This window comes from Pinus tabuliformis, chromosome 1_2, assembly GCF_031772625.1.
Source record: "Pinus tabuliformis cultivar Carrire ecotype Pingquan chromosome 1_2, CPIR1, whole genome shotgun sequence".
In the NCBI taxonomy this organism is placed as follows: Eukaryota; Viridiplantae; Streptophyta; class Pinopsida; order Pinales; family Pinaceae; genus Pinus; species Pinus tabuliformis.
In genome coordinates, this window is record NC_142298.1 from 743,298,246 (window position 1) to 743,315,142 (window position 16,897).

A 16,897-nucleotide genomic window follows, 5' to 3' on the forward strand; every position below is an offset into this window, starting at 1 on the left:
TTGATAAGGTGGAAAATGAAAATACAATCAACAATAAAATGATTAAACTAAAACTTAGGATAACATACTATTTGGCTAAATAATCATAACATGTAATAAATATTATTCCAAATTAAATCAATTTCTTTATTCCCTACCTAAATATGGAATAATATTGTTTTAGACAATTGATTTCCTAGACAAGCTTCTCTCATTTAGTAAACAAATTAAGAGTGCTGAGAAGTTGGAGACTCAAAAGTATAACCATGTTTGCATCCATATTTTCACCATCATGTTCATCTTAACCTACTCTTAGTAAATTTATTTAGTTATTATTTCATATTTTATTAAATCATATATCTTTATTTTAAATATTTATGTCTTTATGTAATTGTAAGCTCATGGTATTAGCTCCATCTTAACAAATCAATACTTTGAACTTCTTTGATTATTTGAAAAAAATTAAATAAAAACAATTTATTTATAATACACAATTAAGTTTAAAAAAATTTATTAATCCTTATTTTATATTAGGCTAAAATACAATTCTACAATATTTTAATTTTACCATTCTAAATTATTTCGATATTCTATTTTTTTTTACCTCTCTATTATCAAAAGATTTCTCCTTTGTAAATTCTACAACTTTTGTCATTATTATTAATATACATAATTTACAACTAAAGATGGATATACTCACCACTAAGATCCTTGGTTTCTATGAATATATTTTCCACTAAATTTTTAGGTTGTTTGTCCTTAGATATCCAATCACTCCAATGTAACTTCTCTAGTTAACAAAGCTAACCGAAATTCCTCCCTTCTACACAACTTTATTTGCAATGTATTTGGCCGATTCAACCATTATTTCTAGCAATAATTAAAATTCACCCTTTCTTATGTGTATAATACAATTTCAAATATTAACATCCATTAAATTTCTTACATCTAAACTTTCATCTTCCCTTATATGCACAACAATTTTCCATTTTACGTATTAATTTACCTCTATAATTTTTTGTATCTAGCAATATCTTCCTTTCACTTTTAAACCCACCTATCAACCTATACACGTGTTTTAAGACTCATCCTTTATGTTGTTTCCTCTATATTGTTTTATAATAAGACACAATTAGATTCTGACACATCAAACTTCCTTTGAGAAATATTTGACCCTGTTCATGCATGTTACCTTTTGCTCGCTTCATCATAGCTTTGTCTCCATGTATACATTTCTAATACTAGGGTTCTGAAATCTTTATACTCTTAATATCATGTTTATTTTTCCACTCTTTCTTTGATATTTTTTATATTTACACTTTACAGCGTTAATACTTTATATTATGGAGTGTTATTTTTTTTCAATATTCCTTTTCTCTCTTGACATAGTTTAGGTTTTATAGCTTTCACATCACCTATAGGATCTAGATTGTTGTTACAATCTAGATTGTTGTTACAGAGCGCATAGCTCATGCCATTGGAGTTTGGCTATTAAACTAATTAATTCAAGATTAAATCACAAAGAATAAATACAGGAAGGGATTCAAGTATCTTTTGTCGACTCAAAATCTTTTGTTACCAAAAAAAAATCATATTAAAGAACAACTCCTCGAAGTGCTTGAATTTACTATGTTGTTACACAACAACACCACATACAACAACTAGATATTGTCATGACTCGCACAACAACCATTCATGCACTCTGAAAATTGTGCAACAACCAACCAATGCCAGTAGTCTAATGGCTAAATATCCAAGAGTCAAGAGGTAGTAGCGAAAGCCTAAATGTTGAAATAGAAAGTCACTTTACTTCCTTGTTCTCACAATTTATCTTCACACTTTTGACCTTTTCACATTTTGACTGAAACAAATCACTTCCCATGTTGTCGACCTCTTCATATTCCAAAAATGAACCAATTCACCTCCTCTCAGCATGTAGAGAAACCAAATTTGTAACTTATGTCTCATTCTGGTAGCACATCTAGTAGGGCTTGCCATGTAGTAGCAAAACTAACCAACTGTCGATTTTGAATGTGTCAACAACTCCATGCAGCAAGAGTATCACCCATGATCCTGGGAGTGTCAGCAACTCAAGTGTAGTTGTTTCTTTGATAAAATGTAGCTATAGGAGTAGAAACAACCATCCAATGGGTGTATCAACAACTAACATAATAGGTGTATCGTCAGCTTAAAATACATGGGTATAACAACCTGTTGATGGTGTTGGATACAACCAACATGTAGGGGATCTCCTTGATATAAGGTCCCAATTAGACCTCTGGAGTCCCATCTAGAATATGGTCCAACAACCATAACTTAAATATATGCCTTGGCTTTAGCTATTAGCACAAGAGAGAAGTAAGTATGTGTTTTTAAATGAGCAAGTGAGTGTGCCTTGTTACTGTCCAATTGCAGATGTATCAAGGTTATTTCACTGCAGAGGGGAAACAAAGTAGGCCTCTAAGAGAGAAGCACTAGAACTACCCTAATAGAGACACTCATAGAAAGAGAAAGGCTCATCTAACATCAATCAAAATAGATCACATAGATTCAACAATCATTATAAACATTACAACACAATTACAATAAGTTGAGCACTGAAGTCACCGAAATAGTTCAATTACTCCAGTACAAGTGAAAGAAAACATGAACCATAAACATTCAAAGAATAGTATTAGAAACATTCACAATCCATGTGTGAAATTGTGTTGGCTTGAAAAGGCTTAAATATTAAGAAAAAGTTCCAAGATACATAAATACAATGGACATCAGTAGCTCCAATAGTAGAGCGTTAGAGCCACTACTTGCTCCCCAAAAGTACTAACTATATCTCTTTGATGCCTTGTGGGAGAATCTAATGTTTAAAGTCGTGTACTTGAGAAATGGGGATCCTTTTATAATTTGAGGCATGACTTTTCACATCCCCAGGACTCTTGACTTTCCAACTCCTAATGACCTTTGGATGTCTACAACCTATGGACCTCAAAATGACTTTTGGAAGTACATATGACTTTGGTATTACATGTATTTTGGAAATCCATGGCTCTTTTGTCCATCAATGACTTATATTTCCACTCATTTTTATTTACAATGATTACAATATTGCATCATAAATTCCACATCATCATATGGTGAAGACGTGACATGTCGCTATCCTTGGTAAATGGGACTAATAGTGACTGATGACATGGACTTTATTCAGTGGTGACATGGCTGCCAACTTATGGTCATTGTGTTGGCATTATGATTCAAGTGTTGTCCTTGATGGCAACTCACTCAGTGGATGGTACAGGTGCTCAGAGGTTGGTACAGGTGATGGCAACTTAATCAGAAGACAGATCTCAGTACAGCATGCCAAGGAAGCTCATACACGCCGTTTCGTTAAGCCCAAGTCGCGTGTACACGCTAGTTCGATTCAGAAAAAGCGCGTGTATGTGGAAAGGTTCCTTTGGTTCATGGTGGTTAGTCCTTGGAAGTTGTGCCTATGATTTCGGACCATTATGTCTCGACGGGCGTGTCGATCCCTAGTTTTAAAGTTGATGGTATTGTGTTACTATGGTTTTGGCTCTTGGTATTGAGAAAGGCCTAAGGCTATATAAGGAGAAGAAGATCATTAGGCAAATATCATCTTTCGACAAGGCTTGAATATCTAAAAGAGAAAGAGATCTGATATGCAGGTTCTGAGTTGCTTGATCTAAGCCAAGGAGAGATCACATCGGTTGATGGAAGACTAGATCTAAGGATAGATCGGGATCTAATGGTTTGAAATGCACTATCATGATATGGTTGATTATGCGTATTTCTAGATCTGCATATTGTCGCAATGTTACGTTCTGGGTCTAACTAATGTCTGGTACAACTGCAAATTGAGAAAGTTTATTTTTAGATCTGTACGCAGGTTGGCTTCGGTAAAAGAGCGTGTATACGCGGGTTCTGCTCATTAAAGTAGCGTATATCTTTTGAAGCTTGATTTGGGTTTACAGTGGGGTCTGACTGTTATTGCAGAGTTCTGTAGTCTGCTCTGTGTTCTGGTAACTGGTGATTGACAGAGTTCAGTGATTCAAAGTTTGGTTGTTTTATGCTTCAATGATTTGTTGTGGAAATTGAATGAATTGTGGTCTTCAGATTGTAATGTTGTGCTTCAGGAATATCCAAGTCTGAAAATGTATGAAAAGTGATACCTGGAAGAAGGAAGATTGTAGGTCAGCACCTACGTACTAGTATCTTGGCTAGTACAAGAGCAAAGGGGGTTGGAGCTCCCTTCCAAGGAAGTTTGGAGAACGAGAGAAGGTTGAAGCCTTCTGCAGGTTGTAGCCTGCGTACTGGTATAAGGCTGCACCAGTACAAAAGATTGTAAACTGAAGTTTCATATTAAAGAAAGATAGAGACAACTTGCAGCAGGTGGTTTTCACCCACATTGGGTTTCCACCTTATATCTTGGTGTTCATGTGTGTGGCTTTTTATCTGTTCTGTTATACTGCACATGTTTACTGTTAATGTGATGAATAATGTCCTGATGCACTTAATTGAAGAATAAGCTAACTAAATTGTGAGTTTTCTGCTTATACGCTGTTTTACTTCGTCACAGTAGCGTGTACACGCTGGTTCACTTAACTGAAGTAGCGTATATGTTTCTGGGCATTTGAAAAGTTTGATTAATCTGATAATACTGATTCACCCCCCCTCTCAGTATTATTTCCAACACATTGATGCCTTCACCCTCCAAAGGATATTTGATCTTGGAGTCTTTAGGGTGCTTCAATCATCAAGATTTAACTATGTTCTTTATTCTTTGATGCTTCCTATGTTTGTATTGTCTACCTAATATTCCTCATGTGTGCTTTCCATGCTATTTCTAAGATACCTCTGGCTGCAATCACTCATGAAAAGCAACCATCAGCCTGAAAATCTCATATTCTAACATGTTTTATGCACACTTTATGTTCATTCCTTTTTAGTGCGCTTAAAAGGGATAAGGAAAACTTCTGGGAACATTAGCACACTTCGAAGGGTTGAAGGGTTGAGGAGGGAAAGCTTCAGGGGTTTGGCATGCACTCATGCACTCAAGGTAGAAAGATAATCAAGGTATGGCATGTGGCACAAGTTAAAAAGACAAAGGAGGAGGCTTTGAGCTTCCCAAGTGCGTTGTGCTCCCAAGGGAGAGGGGGAGATCATAAGGCACATTCCCGAAGGATGAAGAAAGAAGGATTTAGGACTTCGAGGTGCACTCATGTGCTCAAAAGGCCCAGGAGGGAGCATGGCACAAGTATAAAGGCTGAAGGTTGATGCTTTGTGCCTTCGAAGAGCAGTCATGTGCTCAAAGGGTCAAAGAGGGTTCATGGCGCATTGTGGAAGATTGAAGGTTTGGGATTAAGGCCTTAAGGGTGCACTAATGTTCTCAAGGCGGTCACACTTCTTCGATTTGAAGGAGTGCGCTCAAAGGAAGACTTAGTCTCTTGAAGGGCACGATTTAGAAAAAGGAAGGGGAAAGGGCTTAAGGAGTGTGCTCTGCTCCTTGGAGAGTGGAAAGCACACTTTCGAAACAATGAAGGAAGCCTTATCACGACATCAAATTGCCCCCATGTGCTCTTGGCCTCAATGGGTTTTCTTTGAAACCAAATATTTGTCTAAGTCAAGATGGTAGGACAAGGGGTGAGCATGATGAGTTTAGACACAAAACCATGTGCGACACATACTAACTCATCGAGAAAACTTAGACAAGCTTGAATGATGATAAATGTACATCAAAACGCCACTTTTTACACACTCCCTAAGTAAAATGAGTGAAGTGTGTGTGATTGCAACCCAAACATTTCATTTTACAGCAACGAAGATGTTATGACCATGAAATGTACCTAATGATGTTCTAACCAATGCAATGACACTTGATACCATTCAAGGAAACATGAAACATGTACAATACCATGAGCTGACACTTGACGATCAAGGCGACGGTGATAGTAGGCTCCAAAATTTGAATGTAGTGAATTTTTTGAAGGGTGTTATAACAACGACAACACAACACTTATTACAAACCACAAGAACTTGTTTTCATTTTGGTTGATGAGGATTGCGTGAGGGCAAGGATGCTCCTGCATCAGACACCCTTGGTAAGAAAATATAAGCTACCAACTGATGTATTTAATTAAGAGATTGAATTCCCTTGTAGACATGCTCATGTGGTATTTCTCCATTTGACCAAATATTCCAAATACTCCCCGTGATGAGTCTTCTTTCCAACCTTGGTAGCCAAAATTTCTTCCACTTCTTTGATAGATTTGATTGGTAATTGTTTCTTCCACTCAATGGGAGTACCCATCTATTCATTTCCTTCTCCTTCATGAAAATCATATAGATCAAATAAATTGAATATTAGAGAGATATCCAAGTCTCTCGTCAGCTCCAACTTGTAGGCATTCTCAGAAATTTTTAGAATAATTCTTCATGGGCCTATTTTCTTATATTTTCTGCAAATTCAAAGTTACCAACTCTCCTTCAGGGAAAATATTTCCCGTCTTTTCAATTCTTCCTTATGTAGGTTGTAACCCTATACATAAATTACCTGCATATGAATTCTAAAAAATGAAAAATAAACAATGGCGAGAACATAAAACATAAAAGACATATACATAGAGATTTTCCTCATGATCCCCAAACCGGGACTACTAGGTTGATTTTTCATTATGTTCCTTTTAATGCTAGAATACATATATACACATGACGAAGAATTCATAAACCCCAATCCATTAACCTTGGATTAGAACATAATCGTAGTTCCCTTGACCGGATTTACAAAATGCCATGGGCAAAAAAATATCATTCCAAAAACCACTTTCAAAACCCATGCAAAAAACCATAGGTAGGTTTGGCCACCTAATATAGGGTCCAAACAAAATTCTTGCGGTGCTGCCTCGAACCCCGTACAAGGGGACTATCGCCCCCCTACAAGCCCCCCCACCCTGTGACCCCCTACTGCGCCCAACACAATGAACAAGGGAGGCTGTCAACCACCCTACATGTTTGACTAATCGTGGAAATAATATAACACACACCCAACACCTCCTCCTTATACCTGTCATTACATTGTTGCAATATTTTCTTCACTTGTTCATGTATCGACTGAAATATGTCTACATAATCACTTGCATCAAACTCTTCCTTTCCCCCAAATATGGAAACTGTACGAGGCCAATAATACCCTTTAGTGACTACCCATTAACAATCTAAAATGGAATCTTACTAGTGGATCTGTTCACTAAGTCATTGTATGCAAACTCTGCCTGTGCCAAGATCCTATCCCACTAGTTGGGATTTTCACCACTCAAAATTCTCAGCCAATTTCAAAGACTCGTGCTCACTACTTCAATCTATCCAATTATATGCAGATGATAGGTTAAACTGTATAATATTTTATATCCCACCTTATTCCACAACGCTCCCCAAAAGTGACCCATAAATATTGTGTCCCTATCTGAAGTAATGGTTCTTGGCAACCCATGAAGTCTCACTACTTCTTTGAAGAATAAAACAACCACTTTAGTAGCATCACTTGTCCTCTTGTATTCTATGAAATGTGCCATCTTTGAAAACCTACCTACAATAAGAATCACTAAATCATGCTTCCCCTGCATCCTTGGAAATCCTAAGGTAAAGTCCATGCTCACATCTTCCGAAGGCCTTTTTGGTACTGGTAATGGAGTATACAACCATGCATTTTGACTTATACCTTTGGCTAGTTAGAAAACTCTACAACATTCAACAAAATTTTCGACATCCTTGTTTATGCTAGGCAAAAAATACCTCTCCTTTAAAAACATTGCAATCTCATCCATGCCAAAATGTCCATCTAGGCCTCTACCATGTAGCTCCTTAATAAGATTCAACCTCATTAACCCTTGAGGAATGCAAAATCATTGATTTTTTAATAAAATCCCTTCTTGGATATGGTAATATAAGAACATGGTTCTATCCACATTCCAAGGTCCTCTACAAGTTGTAAAATCTTCTCCAAAGTTGACATCTTCTACACATGATTCCTTCATGCTTTCCAAAACTACCACTTCTACTGAAAAAGTTTTAAGTAACAACACTCTCCTACTCAAGGAATTGACAAATTTGTTTGAATTCCTAGATCTATGCTTCAAAACAAATATATAACTTTGCAGGATTCAACCTGTTTAGAATGCCTTTGAATTAACTTACCTTGACTGCTGATATATTATAATTCCTTGTGATTAGTAAACAAGACAAATTACTTGGGAAACAAATAATGTCTCCACTTCTTCAATGCCTACATAATAGAAGAAAATTGTTGATTATATACGAAATACTTCTTCTTGGAATTTTTCAAGTTCTCACTAAAGAATGCTATTGGTTTGCCTTCCTGACTTAAAACTACTCTAATTATTGTCACACTTGCATAACAGTAAAATTGGAATACTTTATCAAAGTATGGAAGCACGAAAACATATTTCTTTGTCACCTTTCTTTTCAAATTTGCAAATGCTTTCCCTACTGCTACTGTCCATTTAAAATTTTCCTTCTTCATGCACTCAATAAGAGGTGCACAAATCTGGTTGAAATTCCTAATGATTTTTTGGTAGAAGCTTTCCAATCCATGAAAGCTCCTCACCTCCAAAGTAAACTGAGGTTTTGCCAATCCAAAATAGCCCTCACCTTTTCAGAATCCATCTTCAAACCTTCCTTGGAAATCACAAATACCATGTACACTAACTCATTCTAAATGAATGTACATTTTTTCAAGTTGATCAACAAATTATGTTCCTTCAACCACTGCAACGCTTGCCTTATGTGTTCCAAGTGTTCCTCTTTGTTTTTGTTGAAGATAAAAATTTCATCCAGATATACTATGACAAACATTCCCAAGGATGGTTTCAATACCTCATTCATGAGTCTCATGAACATGTTAATGGCATTAGTCAGCCCAAGTGGCATAACCAACCATTTAAAAGAACCATCTTTTGTCTTGAAAGCAGTTTTCCACTGATCACCTTCCCTGATCTAGATTTGATGATAGCCACTCTTTAAGTCGATCTTGGTGAAATATGAAACCCCACTCAAATATTCCATAATATCCTCCATCCTTGGAAAGGGAAATCAAAACTTTATGGTTATCTTATTAATGGCTCGATAATTTGTGCACATTCTCCATTCACTTATCTTCTTCGGAGTCAGTACAACTGGTGTGTCTTATCAGTCCTTTGTCAAGAAACTCGTGAACCTACTTATCTACTTCCTCATTCTCTGCAGGAGTCATCTTGTACGGTTCCTTGTTTAGTAAGGTTGATCCTGGAATCAAGTCAATCTAATGAGAAACACTTCTCACAAGAGGTAGTCCTTCTGCCAATTCATTCACAAGAAACTCCTTGAATTTATCTAACAAGGATTTGATTTCTGTCATAATGGTTTCTAATTTCACTTCCTCTAGCATAGCCTTTGGAATCACTCATAAAAAGAATTTCACCCTTCGTTCCTCATGTACAAACTGCTTAGCTGAACACAACATGATATTTTTGTTACAAATGTTGGTACTTCCATAACTTCCTGTTGTTACAACTATATTTTCTAGCATTAGGGTGATTTTGTATCATTGGCCATCCTTCCTGAACTCATGTGTCTTTGCTCGACCATCATGGTGAAATTATTTGTCAAATATCCATGACCTTCCTAGAAGTATGTGGCATGCATCCATATCAACCACATCGTGCAGTACTTGCTCCTGAAGGTTGTCGATTTGAAAATACAATAAGCATTTCTTAGTCACAACCACATTTTGTCCCTTTTTTAACCAACGAACTTTTTAAGGGTTGGGATGGACTAAAATATTGAGTTTCAACTTGTCCATGACTTCATTGGACACTAAATTCTTTGTAGTTCCACCATCTATGACCAAGATACAACAATTTCCTTGGACCTTACACTTAGTTTTGAAACTTTCCTTCTTTGTTCTATTTCTTCCACTTTCTTCCTCTTAGGCTTGAAATGTACTCTATGAAACACCCAAATTTCTCCTTGTTCTTATTGAAGTACAATCACTTTTTCTCTAGCGACAAAAGCTTCCTCGTCTTCTATAACTTGTGTTCTAGCTTCGCCTCTTCTCCATGAATTTTGTCCTTCTAGGAACTCAGATTTCTTATGTTCTTCAACTCCATAATGATAACAAGTAATTACATACTTTCCCTTTCCTCTTCAGAGACTTCCTCTGCCTCTTCCAGTACTACTTCTACCTCTACCACTTTGACCACTTGTAGATTATTCCTCCTTTTCACTTCCTCTAAAACATGTTCCTCTACCTTTCTATTGTGTTTTATCATTCAAATTTTCCTCCACCTTAAGGGAAATGTGATAGGATCCATCAACAGTTTGGAAATAATGCGTACCCATTTCATCTTGAATCAAGTATTTTAGTCCATTCACATACCTTGTGACTCTTTGAAATTTTGGTTCTTTTATACCTGATCGAAGTGACAATCTAAACAATTCCTGGGTGTACTCATGAATAAAGGTCACCTTTTGTGTTAGGTTATGGACTTGTCTATATAGATTATGTGGGTAATAAATAGACAAACATTTATCCTTGATATTTGTGACCATCTTATTCCCATTATTGATCTTTTCTAGCTGATTATTTACTTTGTCTTTTTGTAGCATATCCCACCACAGTGCACCATGGCCTTTCAACTTCATCATGGAAAATTTCACTCAATTTGGATCCTGAACATTTTCATACTTGAAGTATCTTTTGAGTTCCCTAATCCAATCGATGAGCGCATAAGCTCTAAGATTTCCATCATGACAAGAAACTTTAATTCTTGCACTAACTCTGTTGCTCAAGTATGAAATTAACCTTGATGTTGGGTCTCTCTCCTCAATCTCCCATTCTTCATCTATTTCATCTTCAATCTCTAAATCTACCTCTGCATCTCCATTTCGTTTATGCTCCAATGCTTCTATTCTTCATCTTAATTCTTCTAGCTCTTGATTTCTTGCACCTTCTTGTCCTACTCTGCTTCTCCTTGGTGGCATCCTTACAAGTTGTAAATGTCTTACCAACATCCACAGACCTCAACCCAAGTTTTGTGACCCAACTTGCACCTTCAACACTCCTATTATGCAACCATTGACAAGGTTTATTGGTACTTTGTTACACAAAGCAATTCAAGTTGCAAATCCTAAAACGAATCACACTCTAATACCACTTAATATAGTCTAGGTTTTGTAGCTTTCACAACACCTACAAAATATAGATTGTCGTTACAGAACGAACAACCCAGGGCATTGGAGTTTGGCTACTAAATTAAACAATTCAAGGTTAAATCACAAAGAAGAAACACGGGAAGATATTCAAGTATCTTTTATCAATTCAAAATGTGTTTTTATAGACAAAAATTTATATTAAATAATAGCTCCCTCAAAGTGCTTGAATTTCCTATACTATTACACAAAAACACCATGCACAACAACTAGACACCTTCCTGACTCACACAACTTCCAGTCATGCTCTCTGAAAATCGTGCAATAGCTAACCAACCAACAGTCCAACAACTAAAGGTACAAGAGCTAAGAGGTAGTAGCGAAAGCATGAATGCCGAAAAAAAACGTCACTTTACTTGTTCTCACTGGATTTATCTTCACACTATTGACCTTTTCGCATTCCGACTAAAATAGATCGCTTCCCAATTTGTAGATCCTTTCATCTTCCAAAAATGAACTGATTCACCTCCTCTTAGCATGCAGAAAAAACCAACTTGTAACCATTTCGGAAGTGTGTCTAGTAGGGTTTGTGTGGTAGTAGTGTAGCTAATCAACTGGCCATATTGATTGTGTCAACAACTCCACACAGTAGGAGTATCAACACACGATCCTGGGAATATCAACAACTCAAGCGCAATCATCACTTTGATAAAATGTAGCTACATGAGTAGCAAAAAAAATCCACTAGGCGTATCATCAACTAACATAATAGGTGTATCAATAGCTTAAAATACTTGGGTGTAACAACACATATTAGAAACTCACAAGAACTTTTTTTTTGTTGATGAGGATTGCATGAGACCAAGGAAGCTCGTGCACCATGTGGTATTTGATTGATTCAATAATCTCTCTATCATGTTTTTTCACTTCATCAAAATTATAATTATCATGGTTTTTCACCTTATCAAAATTATAATTATTTTATAAATATAGTTGTCAATTTGATAAAAACTATGATTTAAAAATGAGAGCTCTACTTTAAAATTTATATACTTGTAACTATAATAATCAGAATCAATTTTCTAACTAGTCTTACCAATGATAACTTTTTATTTTTCTAGGTTGAAATTATCACATTTTACAACCATTACCAATAAAAAATAAAAAATAAAACCTTAAAATCAATCTCTAAATCTAGATTTATTGTTGTTGTTAATTCTTCAGTTAAAATTACAACTTGTTTAAAACCATGACCTCAATAATAAATGATATTATACCAAAATCATTATTTATTGCAGTAATGACTAACATCAATTTTATCATTTTCAAAATTAAAACTATAACTTGTTTTAAGCTATTATCTTAACCATCAATACCATTACAACCGAAATTTGAAAATTAATTCCAAAATTGAAAAACATTGCTAACAATACTAATTTTTTTGGGAAAAGATTTAATATTAAAATATTTTTTAAACTATAACGTAAAACATTAACAATGTTGTAAACAAAATTCTCTATTCACTTTTATATCACCCTTACCTTTACCTTAAATAATTTAAAATAAATAAAATATATTTTATAAATATAAAAAAAAAAAAAAAAAAAAAAAAAAAAAACATTAAAATCATGATCTTAATAATAAATATGGTTGTAACCAAAATCTTAAATTAAACTTCCAAAGCATTAAATAGAGTAATGATTAATATATTTTTTATCATTTTAAAAATCAGAGTTATAATTTTTTTAAACTATAATTTTAACCCTCAAAGTTTTAATTCTTAAATTGAAAACTATTACTAACATTTTTTTTAAATTTAATATAAAAACATTTTTTAAACTATAACATAAAAATTAACATTATTATTATTGTAAACACAATTCTCTATTCACATTTACGTCACTCTTAACTTTACCTTAAATAATTTAAAATAAATGGAACATATAATAAAAGTATTAAAAAATACTTTATAAAAATTAAACTTTATAAAAAATTATTGAAAAATATTTAAAAATTAAAAAATTAAACATGTGAAACAAGTGGTAAGGAAATGGGAGACTCTCAAGGAAGATAAAGGAGGTAGAAACTCCCATCGGACCGTTCTCCCCTTGGGCGGTGGGTTGCAAGGAGGGGAATCACAATCGCCTCCCACATTGTTTTCACACCACTTATTTTACCTACATACTTTTAAAGTTTTTATTTTAAAAGATTTTAATGATTTTTTTTAATCTTTTGAGTACTTTTGTTATAATGTTCGTTTGTTTTTTGGTTAGGGTTTATAAAAATGTTTTAATATGATAGATAAACATTTTTTTTTGTTATTTATTGTTTTTTAGTAATGGAAAAATCTATTATAATTTAGATGTTAAATTAATAGTAAGGATAATCAGATAAAATAAAGTCTTTAAATCAAGGCAATGAAGGCTTGCAAAAGGAAATATTTATGAAGAATAAAATCACTAAAGGGGAATGAGATTGTGCTTGTTGAGCGTCTGAGGAATGGCGACTTAAGGTTTCTGCAGAACCTGCAACGACAGACCTGAGCAGCCTTCTGCAATGCTGTCACACCATCAGCAATACGAAGGGCAGCATATGACAAGAAGCAGCATGAGCATCATGAATACCCCCCAGGGGGAGGACGCTGCACCCTCCCCCCAACGCAAATGATTCTCCTCAGAGGCGTGAGGAAGGAACTAGTTCAGCTGATCAAAATGGAGACAGAGAGAAGATAGATCCACAAGATGCCAAGACGAACGACAGGGAGAACCCCCAGGTCACCTCAAACACCTATAGACCGGTTGCTGCTGAACGCCCGAAAATAGAGCTCCCAAGTCATCGGATCAATGCTCAGATCCAGTACATGAGAGATCATGCATTGATAGGCAAATTCATAGGTATGTGGCCAATAGAGAAAGCGCTGCATGGCTGGATAGCAGCGAAGTGGAAGCCGAAAGGACACATAACACTGCAGCTAGGACCTAAAGGGTTCTTCACGGCCATCTTTAACTGCTTGGAGGACCGAAACAGAGTACTAGATGGCGGCCCCTATTTTTTCAACGCAGCTGGCCTATATCTGAGGGGATGGGTGGAGCGCTTCAATCCAGATAAAGAAGATCTCAGCTGGGTGCCAGTCTGGATCCATCTCTACTCTCTCCCAATGGAATACTGGGACGAAGAGACGTTACAAACCATAGGAAATGGTCTCGGTGAATTTGTCAAAACGGCAGAGGAAACAAAACTCTGAAGATACACCTCCTTTGCCCGCATTTGCGTTTATATGCACCTTAGCAAGGCACTTCCGGATGCGGTAAGTATTTTTCATGATGATGTTGAATGGGTTCAGTTAATTGATTATGAACATGTGTCATTCAGATGCAGGAGATGCCATGCACTGGGTCACCTGTTTCGGGACTGTCCTCTAAACCAGAAACCCTTGAATACCACTACCCCTGAGGAGCCGAATCTGACTGGCTTCGCGAAAGTTGCCAATTGTAGGAAAAATCACAAGAAACCTAATACAATCCCTAAGAAGCCTCAAGCCAGCTCATCAAAACCCTCTATGAGCAACAGTTTTGAAGTGCTAGCCCGACAAGAAGTACACAACCCTGAGCCCCATGTCCTAGCTGAGAAGGATCCCATGGTGAACAAACAACCTGCACATTCTGATCCCAAAAAAATCCCAAAAGAACCATTACCCACAGATCCTTCCTCCACGGCTATGCGCACAGTCCCAACCTGGTACTCGCAAGGAATGGAAGTAGACAACTCGCAGCCTGACCTTTCCAAGGCAACAAAAACAACAGAAGACATAAGTGACACACAGCATATGGAAGAAGAACCAGAAAGCATAGACATTGGGGATTTGGACATTCTTGGTCTAGAGCAGGCATGCAAAACAAAAAATTATGATAAAATCCCAGAGCGATAGTTGGAGAATCTGGAAGTAATTCTCTCCAGAGCTCAAAGGCAAAAATCCCTAGGTATTCAAACTAGAGGTCTTTGGGATGGGAAAAGCATACTCAAAGATAACAAAAAGAGAGGGAGGAAAATGGATCTTCAACGCACCATTCGCATTGGGGAAATGCTAGTGGAGTCAGGCAGGTACTCCAAGCTTACAAAGTATTACAACTCTCTCTCCAACCTTCCATCATGAAGCTAATCTCATGGAACATTAGGGGGCTCAATAGCCCTGGGAAAAGTAGACTGATTAAGAACATGATAAAGCAAGAGAAGCCCCAAATTCTCTTTCTGCAGGAAACTAAATGCAACTCCATCTCTCTAGACCGAATTGCTGCAAAAGTCTGGCCGGGTAGTATAGCAGCAGCAGTAGATGCCTCTGGTGCCTCAGGAGGCTTGGCAATCATCTGGGATGCACGCACAATCGAGCTCAACAACATTCATGCAAACAAGCATTTCCTTCAAGCTACTTTCCACATTACAGGAACCAGTATACATGGTCACATAACCAATGTATATTTTCCCCAGGAAGCTATGCATAAGGTAGAACTTCTGAATACCCTTTCCTCAATCAATACTGATAGGTCTCATCCGCTCTGGATCACTGGGGGCGACTTCAACATGATAACCAAGATGGAAGAAAAGCGAGGAGGAAGGAACAAGCTGGACAAGGAAAGTAACAATCTAAAAGATTACATTCAAAGCAATTGGCTTATTGACATGCCATTCAACAATGGCCTTTTTACCTGGAATAACAAAAGAGCTGGTTCGCACCAAATTGCGTCTCGCCTGGACAGATTCCTAATCTCTGACAACGCAATCCACTTAGGGGGAGACCTTTCAACATCAATCCTACTGCTGACAGGCTCAGACCATTGGCTAATTTCCCTCCAATGGTCTCGACCATGCAATGCTACCCGCAGGCCGTTTCACTTCAAGGCTTTTTGGATGACAAATCCGGATTTTGTCAATCTGGTAAATTTGGAATGGACCAACTTCTCTTCGCCAAATGGTACAAGCATGTTCAAATTTCAGCAGAAACTTAAATACCTCAAGAGTAAAATAAAACAATGGAACCATTCTTCGTTTGGTAACATTTTCCAGGCTCAGACTGCTCTTGATCAAGATATGAAATAGTTACAGCAACGGATCATCACAGAAGGAAGATCAGAGGAAATTTTGGAACAGGAAAAGTCTCTTGAAACCCAGATCTCAGAGAGGGCCAAACAAGAAGAAATGCTCTGGAGGCAAAAATCAAGAATCAGGTGGCTAAAGGAAGGAGAAAAAAATACCAAATTTTTTCACCGTTCCACTATTCAACACCGAATGAATAACAATATTACTCACATCCAAAATGAGCAGGGGGTAAAAGTGGAAAAACATGAAGAAATCGAGCTCGAACTTCTCAACTACTTTAAGCAAGCTCATCAAGAACCACAGGTGGACAGAATGCAAGCGATAGGAAAAATCACAGAGAACATCCCCAAACTAGTCACAGAGAAGCACAACCAGCTCTTACTCAGGCCGGTCGACTTACAGGAAGTGGAAAATGCAGTTCATCAACTGAAAGAAGGCAAGGCGCCGGGGCCGGATGGATTTACCTCCAATTTTTTCCATAATTTCTGGGAGCTAATCAAATTGGAAGTCTGGCAGATTGTTGAAGAATCAAGAACCATGAGGTGGATGCTTCCAGCTATGAATGCCACATTCATAGCCCTTATCCCAAAGGAAGCTCAATCTAGCACCC

At 36.6% G+C, this 16,897-nt stretch overlaps 1 protein-coding gene across 1 annotated transcript; it reads left to right on the forward strand.

Moving 5' to 3' along the window:
- The first annotated feature begins 15,408 nt into the window (after positions 1–15,408).
- On the forward strand, positions 15,409–16,287 carry LOC149207909 (uncharacterized). The gene has a single exon (XM_089398180.1). The coding sequence runs from the start codon at positions 15,409–15,411 to the stop codon at positions 16,285–16,287; it is 879 nt and encodes a 292-aa protein (XP_089254306.1).
- Positions 16,288–16,897: the final 610 nt, after the last annotated feature.

What these genes read in the sequence shown, in the direction of transcription:
- LOC149207909 (XM_089398180.1), top strand. Translation starts at nt 15,409, where the DNA reads ATGATAAAGCAAGAGAAGCCCCAAATTCTCTTTCTGCAGGAAACTAAA.